The 18064-nt window shown below is 45.6% G+C and overlaps 1 protein-coding gene across 1 annotated transcript in view; it reads right to left on the reverse strand.

Annotated features, from left to right (window-relative positions):
* The window catches only part of LOC142258751 (uncharacterized), a 152954-nt gene that overhangs the window by 114897 nt on the left and 19993 nt on the right, over positions 1-18064 (reverse strand). The window contains 1 exon segment of the mRNA XM_075331359.1: positions 16256-18046. Within this exon segment, the coding sequence (XP_075187474.1) occupies positions 16256-18046 (1791 nt within the window).

The following is an 18064-nucleotide window of genomic DNA, read 5'->3' on the forward strand; positions in this document are numbered from 1 at the left end:
TTGGTCTTCGAGAATGTTGAATCTCTCTAGTCCGTTCATTCACATCATTGGCGATTGTTCCTTGATGTAACGTGTAAACAATGACGGAAATAAAGCAAAGCAGCAGGAAAGTCGATCCCATCACGTAGAAGCTTGTCTTGAGCTTGGGAAGATGTTCTTTCTCCAGAAGGCTTGATGTCATCTTTCCTTCAAAGTCTTTAGGTTCCTTATTCCAGTTCTTATCGGAATCCATTTCTTCCTGGAAAGAAATGCAGTATCATTATTTTGTCACAAATATTTTGCACTGGTCAACGTGAACCCACACTTTTTGTGTTTTCCGGGTCTTTTTTACCACATTTGACACTCGGTGCACAAGAATCATGACTTGTCCCATAGTCTCAAGGACTTCAAAAGGACCTTCCCAATTACACTCCCATGGACCACTCTTGCGAAAGGTTTTGATCATCACTTGAGCACCTTTCTTGAATTTGGACTCATAGGGTGGCTCCATTTTCTGCATTCTCGATGCCGCATATGGCAGAATCGCTTTCAGGTTCTCCTGCAGCGATCTCAACCATTGGGACCTTGAGATGGCATCTTTTTGTGGAGTGGATAAAAATGGCTCATGTGGAAACCACAATGGCATTTTTCTTCCCGTCATCAACTCAAACAGAGTGAATTGAGTTGTAGAAGAGATTGAACCTCTTATACTCATGAGAATGAAAGGTACCTTGTCAACCCAAGTGTTACCTTTGTCCAAAAGCATCTTTGCAATTCTGGACTTGATTGTCCTATTCATTCTTTCCACAATTCCCGCAGATTGTGGATGATAGGGGACATGAAATTGCTGTCGCGCCCCTAGAATAGCACAAGCAGTTTGCATGATTTTACCTGTGAAGTGGCTACCTCGATCGGAGGTAATCATCCTTGGGATCCCCCAAGTACAAAAGACATGTTGTACCAATTCCCTTGCTGTGGACAAAGCATCATCTTTCCTAACAGGTAATATTTCTACCCATTTTGAGAACACATCTACCACAATCAATGCATACCTGAGACCATGTTTACCTGAGGGTAAAGGACCAATATAGTCTATCTGCAGTGTAGACCATGGACCATCTGCAGGTGCGATCCGTAGAAGTGGTGGCTTCTGTCCTTTAGGTCTTGGATTTATTTGGGCACAAATGAGACATGATAGTACAACACTTTGAACTGTTTTGTCCATTTTTTCCCAATAAAATTTCTCCTTGAGAATGACTAACAATTTCTGTTGTCCCAAGTGACCTAAACTCTCATGGTTGTATCGAGTGAATTCTACCTGTAGATGTTTTGGTACAACTGGACGCAATTCTCCATTTGAACTGTGACACAAAACCCCATTTTCACAGATGAAAGGAGGCTTTGGATCCTCCAGAGAAGTAACAAGAGAAGGATCTTTTCTCTGTTCTTCTGCAAATGAAGGTATGTACGTGTCTGCTCTCTGAACCGCTGAATTCTCAGAAGGTTCAGAGTCAAACACTTCCTCTCCTGTCAGGGCAGCTTCTTTGGCTAGAGCATCTGCGGTTGCATTTCCTACAGATAACTCATCATCAGATCTTTGATGTGCAGCGACTTTCACTATAGCAAATCTATTTGGGGCCCAAGATGCCATCTCAAAAATTGATTCTAGAGTTTCGCGGTGCAGCAAGGCTTTGTTGGACGAGTCCACATAGCCTCTCCTTTCCCAAACAGGCAGGTAATCGGTTAGGGATCTGACAACATAGGAGCTATCACTGTAGATTACCATTGGAGTTTGATCATCAGCTTCATTCAGCTGTAGGACCATTCTTACCGCTTCTATCTCTGCCCTTTGAGCTGAGAAATGACTCGGTAACTTGTGTTTTACCACTTGTCCTCGCTTGGAATAGAAAATTCCATATCCTGTGTGATAGTGTCCTTCCAGAAAAAATCTAGAATCGTCTACAAACACAGGTTCATCTGCGTCTTCCGACTGTCGTCTGAAGAGAGATGGACTTGGTTCATGGAACGTTTCTATGCAATCATGGGTTTGTCCTTCATACTGCATCAATTGAGGAAGAACATACTTGGCCTTATAATCTACCTCAATTTGATTTGGAGACAATGAGAGCAACCAATGGGCAAATCTCTGATTTGACACACCTGGGATATTTTTCTCAAAGAGAAGTTTCAGTGTGGAATGTGGCGTTTGGAGAATAACCTTTTGGAACCCGATGATGTGTTGAGTGATTTTTATCGCAAAATACACTCCCACCAGGTGTCTTGCGCACACCTCAAACCCCCTCTCAACAGGTGAGAGAAGCTTAGAGAAGTACCCCAAGATTCTCCATTCCCCCCCTTGCAGCTGCAGCAAAACCACAGAGATACTTGTCTCTGAAGTGTGTGCTTGAAGCGCAAAAGGTGCGTTCTTTTCCACCATACTTAACGCAGGTGCGTGTTGTAGATCATGTTTCAATTGTGTGAAGGCTTTTTCCTGTTCGACACTCCAGGGACCAAAATAATCATCATTGTCACCTTTTAAAAGATCATACAAAGGTCTGGCTTTGTCAGCAAAATTTTCAATGAAATCCCTTGAGTAATTTACAAGCCCTAAAAAATGTCTTAGTGCCTTGTGTGATGTTGGAATTGGAAGAGATGCAATTGCCTCTATTCTGTCCTGTAGGGGTCGCCATGTACCTGGACTTAGCAGAACTCCTAAAAACCTGACCTCAGTCTGCATCAGCTTGACCTTTTTGGTATTCAGTTTTAAACCTGCATCATGCAGCAGCTCAAACAATTCTGCAAGCAAGATCACGTGCATCTCTTTGTCCTCCGTACTCAACAAGATATCGTCCACATATTGCAATAAACATTCCGGACGAGAAAATTTTGACAAAACGTTCGCTAGCGCCTGATGAAAAATGCTTGGCGACATACTTGCCCCCTGAGGAAGACGACAGCATACAAATTGCTGATCGAGGTGGTTGAATGCAAATCTATATTGGCAACTTTGCTCAATCGGTATACTGAAAAAAACATTACTGATATCCAATACTGAGAAATACCTTGCCTTAGCATCCAATCTCGACATCATGTCATGGGTATCAGCTACAATCGGTGCAACATTGGGAGTATACTTATTGAACATCCTCAAGTCCAACAACATCCGATAGCTACCATCGCTTTTCAGAACACACCACAATGGATTGTTACAGACAGAATTTGCCTTACGTATGACACCTTGAGCCAACAATTCCTGTATAATCTTAGACATCGGAGCAACTGACTCCGGAGGCAACTTATACTGACGCTGTGGAGGTGGATCTCGGCCTTCAATTTTGACAACTACATCCTTCATTGTTCCAACCTCATTCCTGTACTGAGCCCATAAAGAAGGAAACCGCTGTACTAACTCAGTCAATACTTCATCACCACCAGTTTCAGGCCACAAATGATCTGCTGACACTACATCGGTCAAACAAATGGTCCCGACATGACTATACTCATTTGGATCAATAAGTACCGCCTTACAACCGTTAGAGTCTTTCCAAACTGTTTTGTTACCCAAATCAATAATCCAGCCATGCTTTTCCATAAAATCAGTGCCAATTATATTCTCAGTATCCTGACAACACCAAATATCCATTTTCGTTTTCAAAAAACCAGGTATTTCCAAAGAAACATCCTGCGCTAATGTCACCTTTGTTCCATTTTTACCACTGAAACCAACAATTGTACATACAGGGGAATCTGGCTTTAAATGTAAATCAACATTTGTGACACTCAATTGCGCACCTGTATCAAGGAGAAATGTTACTTCCTGACCTTCAAGATTTACCTTTAAAAATGGTCGACCACAGCTATCCATTGAAACTCGAGTAACAAATTCCAGTGGATGGAGCCTGGGGACCGGCTTTGCCAGTCAGGAGGATGGAGAAGGGAGAAGAGCAGCAGGTGTCTTGCCTCTTCCATCCAATCCCTGTATGGTCATTTCCCTTATCTGTCTGGTCAGAGGTGCATATGGTGATTGGTTATTTCTGTTGTCAGTATGAGTGGGCGTATATGGTGATTGGTTATTTCTGTTGTCAGTATGAGTGGGCGTGTATAATGGTGGAGGTGCTGAAGATGGGGGAGGTGCACTGGATGTGTTTGGCATCAGTCCATTTTCCTTACCCAGCCTTTCCTCAGCTCCCGCCCTCAGGAATTTCTTGCATTCCCACTTCAGGTGTCCGGGTAGGCCGCAGAAAAAGCAATGAATTGTGCTTTTCCTGTTACCCCCCCTGAATTCTTGTTTTTAGAATTCAACACCGGTCTTTTGTTGTTTTTGATCTGTTTTTCCTGGGATACTAATGTGTCAGTGGTCCCTTCTATCATGGCTATTTTTGACTTTACCTGATTTTGCTTCATTCGTCTACGTATTCTATCAATAAATGACGTGGCCTCTTGTAGACTTTCCATTCTAGAAGCTATTTCGAATGAAGCGGGGTCCAAATATTTAAACTTTTTAACAAAGGCCTTGATCATGGAAGGCGGTTCTTGATCAGATCCGATTTCCATTATCATTCTATAGGCCTGTTCAAATTTGACTACAAAGACAAATGGATCCTCCTGTATGTGTGTTTTAAGGTTTTCTAACAATTCGACTGTTGGGATAGACTCTCCTGTGGTAAAGAGAATCAACTGTCTCAGCCTATCTTCCTTTGTGTCATGGATCAGGTCATTGTGTTCGTCAGTCCTAGGTGTTGCTTGTAACCTTTTTGCCATGTGGGAGGGAAGCCATACCCTATAAATCTTGATTCTCTGTTCATTTGTTAGATTATATTTATCGGAATGTGACTCAAAAATGTCCGCATTATGGAAGGCGTCCATTTTATCATCATATTTCGGTATGTCTTTAATGATTTTCATTAATTGGTCATGGATTTTAATGTTAAGACGGGCGGCCTTGTCATGTAACTTCTTTTTCCGAAGTTCCCCCTCATTCAGACTCTCGTCCTCGGCCGTATCCAGCCTGTCCGGGATGTCTGAACCTGAACCAGGTGATGCGGAAGCATCTGTCGTGTTCTGTCTCGTATTAACAGATACATATTTAATATCTTTCCGTAGTTTTGATATTAAATCTGCTCTTGTTTCCAACTGATCCTCCAGATGTTCGATATGTTCTGCTAATATCGAACAATTTGGACAATCTGTTGTCTCTGCGTGTGTGTCTGTTGTATTGGATGTGTCTGTTGTAATGGGTGTGTCAGTCACCATGCAGATAGTGTGTGCATATGGCTGTGCCCCACCCACCATGGAGTTGTAAGTGTATACCATACCCAATACATTCTGTATCTTTTTCTGTAACCGATTCACAGTAAAAAACTTCTTATCTAACTTAGTATTCTCAAGTTCACATTGCCGGTACAGATTTGACCATAACTGTGCGTCACTATGTGTATGGTCAAAAGAATACTCTACATGACAGTTACTAGAATAATGATGAATAAAATCCATTTCTCACCAATATGTGATGCTTGTCCTCGGATGGCTCCAACCGTCTTATGGATGGATGGTCCTGGAATGGCTCCAACTGTCTTATGGATGGATGGTCCTCAGATGTCCGTCAAGGCTGTGACACATACGACCTCCGTGCAGCTTTGTCACGTTAAACCTCTCTTAGGTTCTGATGTGGACACAGCGTATCGTCTTTTGCCTGCAGCACTTGGACAGAGATTTTTACTGCACTGACCCCCCCTCTCGGACAAAGGGCAGGGAATGACGTGAGAAGAAAAAAAAAAAAAAAAGAGTCCTACTGCAAGAATAGGCAGCGTGAAAAAAATCACCTCTCACAGAAAACAGCTGTGCCGCTCAATCATTCAGGCTGGTGCTCGCCAATGTTAAAAACTGGGTTTAAGGCGACAACTGCAAAGCCAGTATATAATGATTGGAGCGAGAATTGGTGCAAAAACATATTATGAATTTATTCAGATTAAGAGTTTGAGGTTACAGTCATTAGAGAAAAGTAACTGTCTTGGCTTGAGTTAATAGATGGATAGACAGATAGAAAAAATAACAGTTCATTTATCTTACATCGCTGTAGTGTGTGTAAGCCGTCTCTCTGTCTGGTCTGGTCGGGTTGGTGAGTCCGTCTTTCTCCTCCCTCCTTCTGCCTACCCTTTGAAGTGTGGGCTTCTTTTATAACCCAAACCCCTCCTCCTGATTGTCCCTATCTCTTTACATGGTATACAAAAAGTAACTAACCCTATTTTAGTTCAACATTATGTCATGTCACGTGGTACGTTTTACCCGCGAAATAAGTGTACTTGCGCACTAGAGACTTGTAACAAAACCTACTTCAACTTATTTATAATTCCTTTGAGGCTTGCTGAACTTTGACCTTAGAGTAACAGTAAGAAGTCCCTCATAGCTATTTCAGTTCTTAGCCCAACATTCCAAACAGAATATAGCAACCTACTGAAAGCTTTGACAAACAATGTCAGATGGCTTTGATGAACAACTAGCAGATGACTTTGGTTCTACAATGTCAAAAACCTTGGTTAGCATTTTCCAACTCACAGACATCCTTAAAGGGATGGGGCAATATACATACATTATATGAATGCATGTAATCTAGTCTATGAATCAAATCTCCATAAACTCACTATTTTACATCCCCCATTGGTAGAGCCGAGGAATTGTTGCGTGAGTATGATGGGCCAGGTTGGAAGGAGGAGGATACAGCTGGGTAGGGATGTTCACCAGACAAGTCCCTCATTCTTTGCTCCATCTGGGTCAGCTTCTCCTGTACGTTGAGAACGGATTTCTGTAAATCTTGCACCACCTGGACCAGTCTCACCTGGCAGTTTGGGTCAACTCTGGAGGTGGCGGTTTGGACGCGCACCACCCCAGATGCGTAACTTTCTTCTTTACTTCGGGCTACTGCTTCTGCTAGGAGTTGACGAAAAGTAAGAGCCGGATTCGCTCGGACCCGTTCTGCCAGGGCTCGCCTCAAGGATACGCTATGCAATCCCAGAATAAACTGTTCCCGGAGTATCCGGTCGGTAGAGCCTATGCCGCTGAGTCCATCTGACTCCTTTCTCTGGACCTCAGCTAACACTTCTTGTAGTGCTGTTGCATACTGAGAGATCCCTTCTTCTTCCCGCTGCAGCCTCGAAAAAAATTTGGCGCGAAGATGTCCCGCGCTAGCAGTCTCGCCATAGATCTCTTCCAAGAATCCAACTAACTCTTTCAGGGTACTACGGGTGGGTTCTGGTTGTAGACAGACATTTCTACGTGCTTCTCCCTCTAGGGCAGTCAAAGCGATGTCCACCTCAAGCTCTGGGCCGATGTTATACACTTTCAGGGTGCTCTGCAGCTGGGACACCCAGTCGCACAGTGCCATGTTATTGCCATCGAATTTTGGTAGCACACTAAATATGGTGCCCATTGGAAGTGTCCTTGCAAGGGTTCCACCATTGCCCACAGCACCCCCATTAACATTAGCGTTCCCGCCGTTGCTGTCTGCTGCCTCCATCCTGGTGACCGTACCCTGCTCGCAGCGCCACTTGTAGCTATGGCCGAGAGGACCACCGCAGTGCAGAGTAGGTTACAGAACACAAGACGAGGTGCGAACAACAAGGGTGTATTTATTAACAGGCGGGGAAAGATGTGGAGAAGACAGGTTCAGGCACGGGGTATACAGTGGCAAAACGGGATTTAACAACACTTTTGTATTCTCTAGCTGGTCCGCTCAATAGCACGGTGCTCCAACTATTACAGGTTCAAGAAACACAAAAACAGTCAGGTACAATGCTACTCTACACGTAACCTCTCTGGCCTCTGCTAAACGGGCCACACGGATGCCGTGTTCTACCTACTGAAGCCTACTTTAGCCCCTAATATGTGCACAATATTCAACTCACAGTGATGCTGGGGACGAGGATCCAGTCCCGGGGGCCCCCCAACAACAGTCTCATCTGGAGGTGCGCACTTCTCCTGGGCCGGGGTAAGGAGATCAAAATCTTCTTCTTGCTTCAGATTCCTCGCTTGTTCCCTGTTATCTGCAAGTCTCTCTCTCTCTCGATTCAGAAGAAAAACTCCAATCCTCCGAGACACACCAGCTGTGTGTTCCTTCACACGCTTCTAAAAGCAAAACAGAAACTCACTTCTCTTACACTCGGGCTGTCCATTAGCACACTTTCTGCAGGGGGAGCAGAACATTCCATTACCCCTCAACACGGGGAGGTTTCTGTCTCTTAAAGTGGCAGCGTGTTTCTTATTGTCCATAGCAGTAGCACCCCCCAATAATTGCAATGTCCGTAACTGACTTTTTGACTGACTGGCAGTTTTGCTGACAGGTTGTGATTTCTTGTATGTGTGTATGTGGATGACCTGCCATTTGTGATGAGCACTGTCGGGTTGGTGAGAACACCGGTATGTTGTGTGACTTTGTAAAGAATGCTCTCACATCCTGGCTACTGACACTGACTGTCCCAGCCTCATGTCTGACAGCTGCCAAATTTGTGGCTTTGAAAGCAGTGAACGCTGCCGACTTTTACAGCAAGACACTGTCTCATCTCTGTGCAAGCAAACGCTGGACGTCCTCCAACTAACCTTTCTTATCTTGCCATGTCCTGCTCTTGCTCACATTCTCAGAGAATCTGACATATTATGCATTTATAGCACATTGCGTGGACTTCATTGTGCCTGTACTACACGACACTGATCAGCCTCTCACTAACACGGCAATTAATCCGCAGAAACTATATCACGCACCCTGATAATTCGCTGCTTGTTATAGTTTTCTCTTTATTTCTTTTTGCTGCTCTTTTGGTGTTACGCATGGAATATCGTACATACCTCTTGTGTAAGCGCTGTTTATAATCACTATCTTTACTCTGCTGTAAGTGCGAGTCCTTTTTTTTGCCATTTTTGCAAAAAGTGTACCGTCCCTTTAAGACATTGAACTTTGAATTTATGGGCTAAAAGTTGTGATACAGGTCTATTGGGACACCCTGATAACATTCCCAGGGTATGATTAGCAGCTCATAGGGTTTTGGTTGTTCTGGTCCTCTCATTAGCTCCCTTTTGCTGCCATCTTTGATTAATTCAGTACCTAACATCCCTCCTTATTGGGCACGGGTTATAGTTATTATCTGCCTTACAATATTTACCTGCTTTCTGTGCCATAGAAAAAAACGTTAAGTGATTTAAGGGTTTTCCAGTGTAGCATGCTGTACAGACGCTCATGTGGAAAACCAAGGGGGGAGAAGGGCCCCATATTATTATATTACCTACTCTGTGATACTGGGATTCTACTTATAGATATTAAGTTACTGCAGTAAAGTAGAGTGGCTGCTGGTGTGCCACAGACGTGAGGTACCGGCAGTGTAGTCACTCTTGAGTGGCTGCTGGTGTGCCACAAAAGCGTGGTACCGGCAGTGCAATCACTCAAGTGGCAACTCGTGGGCCCCAGACGTGTGGGGTATCACGTAGTAGCCACTATTTACCTTGCGCAGTGTGGAGTGGTGTGCTGCAAGGTAAGGTCCTACCCTTGAAAGCAACATGGATGCAGAGACATAGTTCTCTGTAATTGTTATCATTGTCGTGTGGTTGTTGTCATTCCGAGTTGTTGCAGGGATAAGAACTACACAGAGTAGATCCTCATCCAGTAAGGATGAGGATGTGGAGATATGGACTCCTGCAATTGATGTTGTACAACACATAAAAGGCGCAGAAGCTATCAAAGGCTGTAGACAAATGTTGGGAAAAGGTGAATGCAGGTATGAATGGAACACTGGATGAACAAATGTGGTGCCCCTGACCTGGTCAGGCACCACTGAGTACTGCACCCAAGTCGGGTCAGTACAATACAGGTAATCCTGATGGCTGATTACGGTGTGGACACACGGAACACTAGTAACTAGGAACACAGACACAGCTAGAGGGGACCCTTGAGCAGACTCAGGGAGGGGGCGGGGTCCTCGCCTCCCAGCTAGTGGTGGGTGGCGTCACTGGGAACAAGGGAGTTGTGCAGAGGCAGCCAAAGGAGAAGGAAGTGGAGGAGTCGCGTCTGGAGGGCAGAGCAGTGAGCAGGGCCCTTCCATACACTGCACCATTCGTGGCTGCTGGCGGGGGAGAAAGGGCTACCTGGTAGTGCCGCCTGAAAACTACCTGAGGCCAGAGTGCAGAGGGGTGGCCGAGTACGTGGACTGCCAGTAGACCCTGTCCGCACGGGGTTACAGGTCCCCAGAGCAAGGGCCCATTCAGTTGGCCTGCTAAACCTGCAGGTGGGGGTCACTCCATGCCGTTCACCAAACCAACACAGAGTCCGGAGCCACGTAGCAACGAGAGGGCCCATAAGTGGAAGAAGGCAGCAGCCAGAAACACTTGGTCCAGGCTACAGTCGATGGGCCAGAAAGGGGAGAACTGGCAGAAGCAGCTTCCCTGGGTGAGCCCCCACACGACTTCAGGTCGGGGCCACCTCAAACAAAGAGGGCTAGGAAGGCGAGCTAGCAGCCACCCCGACGTCAGCCAAAGGGATACCCGGTTCCCCTCCTGGTTCATCACAGCATCTCCCCGGATACCTCACTCTTCTAACAACAAACAGTGAGTAAAACCCTGAAAGACATTACTGCTGTGTGTGTGGATTACTCTGCGACTTGCTGCACTATACACCTACACCAGGCCCTAGGGCCAGCCTCACTCTCGGGAGGCCACCACATCTGACTGCACCTACCATCAGCCCCAGGTGTCCCTTAAACTGCAGTGGTGGTCGTCCTGACCGCAATACCGAGAGTGGCGTCATGAATTCCCCATTGAAGTTAACCTACCTGTTATCCAGCACTGTGGCGTCCCCGAACAGGATCAGCGCTCCTGGGGCGTTACACAAACATGGCAGGATTTCCTGACTAACTGTAAGGGATGGCTAGAGGACCATAATAAGTTTGACCAGGCCATAATGTGGTATGAAGTAGTCCAAGAAATGACTAGGACTGAACATAAGCAGAGGCGTATCTAGGGGGGGCTGGCGGGCCATCTGCCCCAGGGCATAACAGTCAGTGGGGTACTGTCGGGCTGCCTGATGCGGCTGTGTGAAAGTCTGCCCGGGGGCTGCGTTTGCGGCCCCATAGTGGGAGCCGGCCATTCTCTGAGCGCAGCTGTCACACTGACAACCACACTCGTAGAAAGTGCAGCGTGCGGCTCCCAGTACTCAATTGTCCTTGTATCTGTCAGATGCGAGGACAATTGAAGCGGTGATTGCTGGTGCTGACTTACGGGTCAGAGCGACGGCTGTTATGTGATCAGGTCAGCTGATCACATTGCTGACCCGGAAGTCAGGGCCGCAGCGCGGAGGTGGCAGAGAACGCTGATAAGTGTTCCAGTGGAGCTGTGAAGACAAGAAAGAGGGTGGGGGAGGGAACTATCTGTGGACAGAGTATGGTGGGAAGAGAGGATGGGCAGGGGGAAGAATCTTGGGACACAGTATAAAGAGAGAGTATGAGGGGTGATGCATGGGGAGAGGGAGGATGAGGGGTGATGCATGGGGAGAGATAGAATGAGGGGTGATGCATGGGGAGAGAGAAGATGAGGGGTGATGCATGGGGAAAAAGGGTGATGCATGGGGACAGAGAGGATGAGGGGTGATATATGAGGAGAGAGAGGGTGAGGGGTGATGTATGGGGAGAGAGAGAGAGGGTGACGGGTGATGTATGGGGAGAGAGAGGATGAGGGGTGATGCATGGGGAGAGAGAGGATGTGGAGCAAACTGGAAAGAAGTTTGGAGGACACAGAATAAAGAGTGACATTGTATGAGGAGCAAGTGGGCAGGTTGGGGAGTGAGGGGGAAAAGTATATGGACACACAGGAGGTAGTGAGGAGTCAGTAAGGAATGAGAAGAATGTATGGGGGCACAGAATAGAGACTGGGAATTGGAGGGGGGTGGTATGGAAAAGGGGCAGAATGGGAGGACTGTGTGAGGCCATAGCAAGGAGGGGGAGTGTGATGGGGGCACCATATATAGACTGGGCAGTATAAGGGGACACAGTGTAAAGGACAGTGTAAAGAGTGGGCTCAGTATGGAAAGAAGAGGGCAGTGTGGAGGGCATGTACCATAAGAGGGAGAGTGTGTGGGTCATTTTTCGTGCAGAGAACACAGTGAGGGGCCATTATTTATTCTGGGGCACAGCATAGGGCAGATATTTTTAAGTAAAAGTATTATCATTCTGCTATATTTAGGGGCATCGTGTCGGGATGTGCTGCAGAAGACCGGAGAAGATAGAAATCTGCAGAGACGAGATGTGAATGTGAAAAGTAATCATGGCGTCAGGATAAGATAAAGAATAGAAAGAAACAACTCAGAGACAATCATCTATAAGGTACCTGAATGTAAATGTTTATTTGTGATACTGACTATGTCTCATCATTAGGCCTCGGTCCCACTTGCGCATTGCTTCTAAAGCCCGCTTTACACGCTACAAGATATCTTACGATGTGTCGGTGGGGTCACGTCGTAAGTGACGCACATCCGGCATCGTAAGGTATGTTGTAGCGTGTGACAGCGACGTGCAATTGCGATTGAACGAAAAACCGTTCATCGCATGCACGTCTTTCATTCCTGACGAATTGAACGTCAGGTTGTTCATCGTACCCGAGGTAGTACACATCGCAGCGTGTGACACCCCGGGAACGATGAACTGCAGCTTACCTGCGTCCTGCAGCTCCTGGCTGGCAATGCGGAAGGAAGGAGGTGGGCGGGATGTTTACGTCCCGCTCATCTCCGCCCTTCCGCTTCTATTGGCCGGCTGCCGTGTGACGTCGCTGTGACGCCGAACGTCCCTCCCACTCCAGGAAGTGGACGTTCGCTGCCCACATCGAGGTCGTATGGAAGGTAAGTATGTGTGACGGGGGTTAATCGTTTGTGCGGCACGTTCAACAAATTGAACGTGCCGCACATACGATGGGGGCGTTGCAAATCGCATACGATATCGTATGCGAAATTGCAACGTGTAAAGCAGGCTTTATGTGAATGAAATGGGACCCCCACTGATCAGCTGTTCTTGGTGCAGGTGGCCGGAAATGCTTATTTCTGAATCTGCTCCGTCCTCTGATAGTGTCCGCGGCCGGGTACTGCACATCCACCTCATTGATTTTAATAGTAGACTGCTGCCACTATCAGAAGACGGAGCAGATCCAGAACTGAGCACTTCCAGCCATCTGCCATCACCGACACGGCACCTAGAACAGGCAAATGGCTGGGGAGCCAGGTGCTAGACCCCGACCAGTCATTGGTGACCTATCCAAAGGAAAGGCCTTCAATGTTAAAGTAGTGGACTATCTCTTTAATAAAGTCTTGTGCCATGTGACAAGTTAAAGGTCACTATGTTTTATTTATGTTGTTAGGAGCATTAAAGGGGTTGTCCAAGTTTGTAATGAGTCTGCAGTCACTCCATGTGTTACTCTGTGACTGCAGCCTTCTAAGTTCTCATAGTGTGCACACTGACAGTTTCCCAGAGTCATAGAGTCCGCTGCTGCATTAACAGAGAACTGTCAGTTAACAACACGTTCTGCAAATCTCTGGGATTTTCCAACACTTTTGCCACTGGATTGTCCGCCGGCTGTGACACCTCTGTGACATCCCCTTACTATTTTTGTGTGAAATGCCTACAGCTCTGCCTCAACTCAAAATCATCACATCTAAACAACAGAGAAAGACAGGCATGAAGAATATATATTTACATATGTACCGCCCCTGTGTCAGCAGCCAGGCTGCTCGGATTCAGATCCGCGGTGGCTCAAGGGTTCTCCGGACCCGGGTGTCGTGCGGCCACTCGAGTAAAAGGGGGTGTATTTACAGGGGATGATGTGGAAAGTTCATGATGCCACCCACGGTGTGTGGTAAGGGGGAATACGACCACTGCTGATGGGAGTATCCGGTGGCGATGGAGTGGGCAGCCAGGTGTTTAACCCCTCCGTGGGTAGGGGGAATGCCCCGGGACTCGGTGAAGGCAACAGGAGAGTGCCGTTGGGGGATAAGGGTCACTTGTGTACTCACTCAGTCTAATAACGCTGACACCGACAACTGTAGTAAACCAAAGTTCTGGACACCGCTGCCGCTGGGAGGGAGCACGCCTGGATCCCATGCTTGTTGGTGTTGCCTGTTAGTCTGTAACCTTTGCCTTGGCACCTTTGTCTTCTAGTTGGTCCCTTTAGTGTAGAACTAATCGGGTCCCGCTCACCAGTATGGCTAACTGGTCGAGCTTGCTCTCAAGGTTCACGCTTGGGATTTTCTTGACCGTGTAGTGGAAAGTCCAATCCCCCTCGTTGTGCTAGTACCCCGATTTTGGAGTGGGTGGAGAACGGATCTTGAAGGCTCCGTCCTCGTCGGGTAAATTGTCAGGACGCCTGAAGCTACTCCCTGACCTAGGGTCCACGTACCCCACCATGCCCTGGCCCCTGCCCGGAGATGGCACAAGGCCGCCGGCTGTCCTCCTTGACAGTCCGTGCCCCTTGTCACGATCCCCTGCGAGCGGGGTTCCAGCTCCTACCAGGCCCAGACCAACGTCTGTCACCTATTAGTCTCAAGGAGCCATGCTCCTAACCTCTCCTCTCGAAAGTCACTCCACAACTGAACTGCTCCTGACACTGCTGATCCCCCCTTAACCAACCCCCCAAGTGGGCGACCCTATTCCACTCAGGCCGTCCACTGGTGTGTCTGGTGGGTGTGGTGCAGAGTGTTCCTAAGATTTTGATTAGCTTGTTCTTGGCAACACCAAAGGTTAGGGATCGGTAACCAAGGAGGTGGATACTGCACAGAAGGGCAGATTGCACAGTACCCGGTGATGTCCTGATATGCCAGGGCGTCACATTCCCTCTTGGTTAAGCGTAGCTCGTCCCCGAGCTACAGGACATCAGAGGTTTATTTTTTTTTCAATTGGAAGAAAAAAGGGTAAAACATTTACTTACAAATACATCCCACATTAGGGAGGCTGGTTACTTAAACATTACTAAACTTTATTAAGAGTTCATCTCCCAACAGTGGAACGCTACCAGTTTCAGTAGTAGCGGGGACTCAACCTGCTCCGTTGCAGCCCCTTCCTGCGACAGTCCAGTCCCAATGTCCCGGATCCCAATAACCCGCCACCCAAACAACCTGACCTCTGGATACCTATCGACGGGTCCATGACCAGGTTAAGGTCCCAGGTGTTGTGTTAGATGACTCTGGTTGGCACAGGAGGTGCAACTATGTACAATACACAAGTTCGTGTTGGTCACGCCAGTCCTGTGAAAATGGTCCATTTTTACTATATAACAAAGTCCATGTACCGGGTGTGCACACTGTAAAGAATCTGGTTGCAAATTAGGTAACTTCTGCATTCATTTAAACGCTGATTGACTATGCACTTATTCACTAACCTTTTCTATATGGAAAATAACAAACTGTGAAAAACAATAAACGAAAATACCAATACCTAACAGTTCTATGGCATCGTTAAACCACTGGTATTTTTCAACATTCTTAAACTACCGGGTCCCGTAGCCACGCCTCTTTAAGGCCACGTACTACCAAGCTCTAAGCACGAGACACTGCTCTCTCAAATAATCCAGCACGGTCACATATTTTTTTAAGGCTTTACTGAACTGGTTAAGAAGGATGCTGCAGAGCTGGGGTCGTAGAGCTCACTCTTTCACTGTGAGAGTGATCGCTGAGGGTTGTGGGATCTCACAACCTGGAAGTTCCTTTTGGGGGACATTAGGGACACTTCAAAAAGTTTGGCACTGCATTATATTTAAAAAATTCACTAATCTGCGGCTCTTCACTGTTTTAGTAAATAATAAAAGCAGCCACAGATTTGTTATAAGCACTATTTAAGAGGAAAGTCATCAAACACATTGCACTAGAAACTGGGGGATATTACCCCTGTAAGTGTCAGCAGCAGATCCCCCATAACAGTGCGTCATACTTGAGCAATTGTAGCTGATTTTTGGATAAACCCTTTGAATTATAGTACATCATGATGGCTTCTCCCATGTGACTCATCTGACAACAGGACCTGATTAATGATAAAAAAACATTTGGCAAATTCTGAAAACAAGATAGGCTGCTCCGCTCTGGTGGTTTTCTGATTGTCGGCAAAACTTGATTTACCAGTTACACATTTCAATTATTGCGGCTTCTTCACATGTTTAACAAGATGTGATTTCTGAGAATAACATTTTCCACATTCACAACATAAAAATGGTTTATTTTGTGTGATTTTTTTTTCTTGGTAAACAAGACCTGATTTCCTAGTAAAACATTTACCACATTCTGGGCATGAAAATGGCTTCTCCCCTCTGTGACATCTTTGATGAACAACAAGGTGTGATTTCTGAATAAAACGTTTCCCACACTCTGAACATGAAAATGGCTTCTCCCCTGTGTGATTTTTCTGATGTCTAACAAGGTTTGATTTTTGAATAAAACATTTCCCACACTCTGAACATGAAAATGGCTTCTCCCCTGTGTGTTTTTTCTGATGTTCAACAAGTTGTGATTTCTGAATAAAACATTTCCCACACTCTGAACATGAAAATGGCTTCTCCCCTGTGTGTTTTTTCTGATGTCTAACAAGGTCTGATTTCTGAATAAAATATTTCCCACACTCTGAACATGAAAATGGCTTCTCCCCTGTGTGATTTTTCTGATGTCTAACAAGGTTTGATTTTTGAATAAAACATTTCCCACACTCTGAACATGAAAATGGCTTCTCCCCTGTGTGATTTTTCTGATGTCCAACAAGGTGTGATTTCTGAATAAAACATTTCCCACACTCTGAACATGAAAATGGCTTCTCCCCTGTGTGTTTTTTCTGATGTCTAACAAGGTGTGATTTCTGAATAAAACATTTCCCACACTCTGAACATGAAAATGGCTTCTCCCCTGTGTGATTTTTCTGATGTCTAACAAGGTTTAATTTTTTAATAAAACATTTCCCACACTCTGAACATGAAAATGGCTTCTCCCCTGTGTGTTTTTTCTGATGTTCAACAAGTTGTGATTTCTGAATAAAACATTTCCCACACTCTGAACATGAAAATGGCTTCTCCCCTGTGTGTTTTTTCTGATGTCTAACAAGGTCTGATTTCTGAATAAAACATTTCCCACACTCTGAACATGAAAATGGCTTCTCCCCTGTGTGAGATCTTTGATGCAAAATAAGATCTGATTTCCAAATAAAATATTTCCCACATTCTGAACATGAAAATGGCTTCTCCCCTGTGTGATTTTTCTGATGTCCAACAAGGTGTGATTTCTGAATAAAACATTTCCCACACTCTGAACATGAAAATGGCTTCTCCCCTGTGTGTTTTTTCTGATGTCTAACAAGGTCTGATTTCTGAATAAAACATTTCCCACACTCTGAACATGAAAATGGCTTCTCCCCTGTGTGAGATCTTTGATGCCAAACAAAATCTGATTTCTGAATAAAACATTTCCCACATTCTGAACATGAAAATGGCTTCTCCCCTGTGTGATTTTTCTGATGTCTAACAAGGTGTGATTTCCAAATAAAACATTTCCCACACTCTGAACATGAAAATGGCTTCTCCCCTGTGTGTTTTTTCTGATGTCCAACAAGCTGTGATTTCCGAATAAAACATTTCCCACACTCTGAACATGAAAATGGCTTCTCCCCTGTGTGAATTTTCTGATGTTTAACAAGGTCTGATTTCCAAATAAAACCTTTCCCACATTCTGAACATGAAAATGGCTTCTCCCCTGTGTGAATTTTCTGATGTTTAACAAGGTCTGATTTCCGAATAAAACATTTCTTACACTCTGAACATGAAAATGGTTTCTCCCTTGTAGGAGCCGTTTCATGTTCCCCATCCCTTCTGTAACTTTTATTTTGCTTACAATTCTGTGATAATTCGGAATTTTGGACTTGTTTGAAAAGATCAGATGATAAAGCTTTCCAATGAAGGACTGGAGGTACATCTGGGACAGCAGCCTGCTCATCATATGTATTATGTGTGATAGTTTGATCATCTGTTTTAAATTTTGAAGATATTAGATGTCCATCTGAACTCCTGATACAGTCATCGGCTATAAATAAACACAATG

Source organism: Anomaloglossus baeobatrachus (assembly GCF_048569485.1).
Source record: "Anomaloglossus baeobatrachus isolate aAnoBae1 chromosome 5 unlocalized genomic scaffold, aAnoBae1.hap1 SUPER_5_unloc_1, whole genome shotgun sequence".
Classification (NCBI taxonomy): domain Eukaryota; kingdom Metazoa; phylum Chordata; class Amphibia; order Anura; family Aromobatidae; genus Anomaloglossus; species Anomaloglossus baeobatrachus.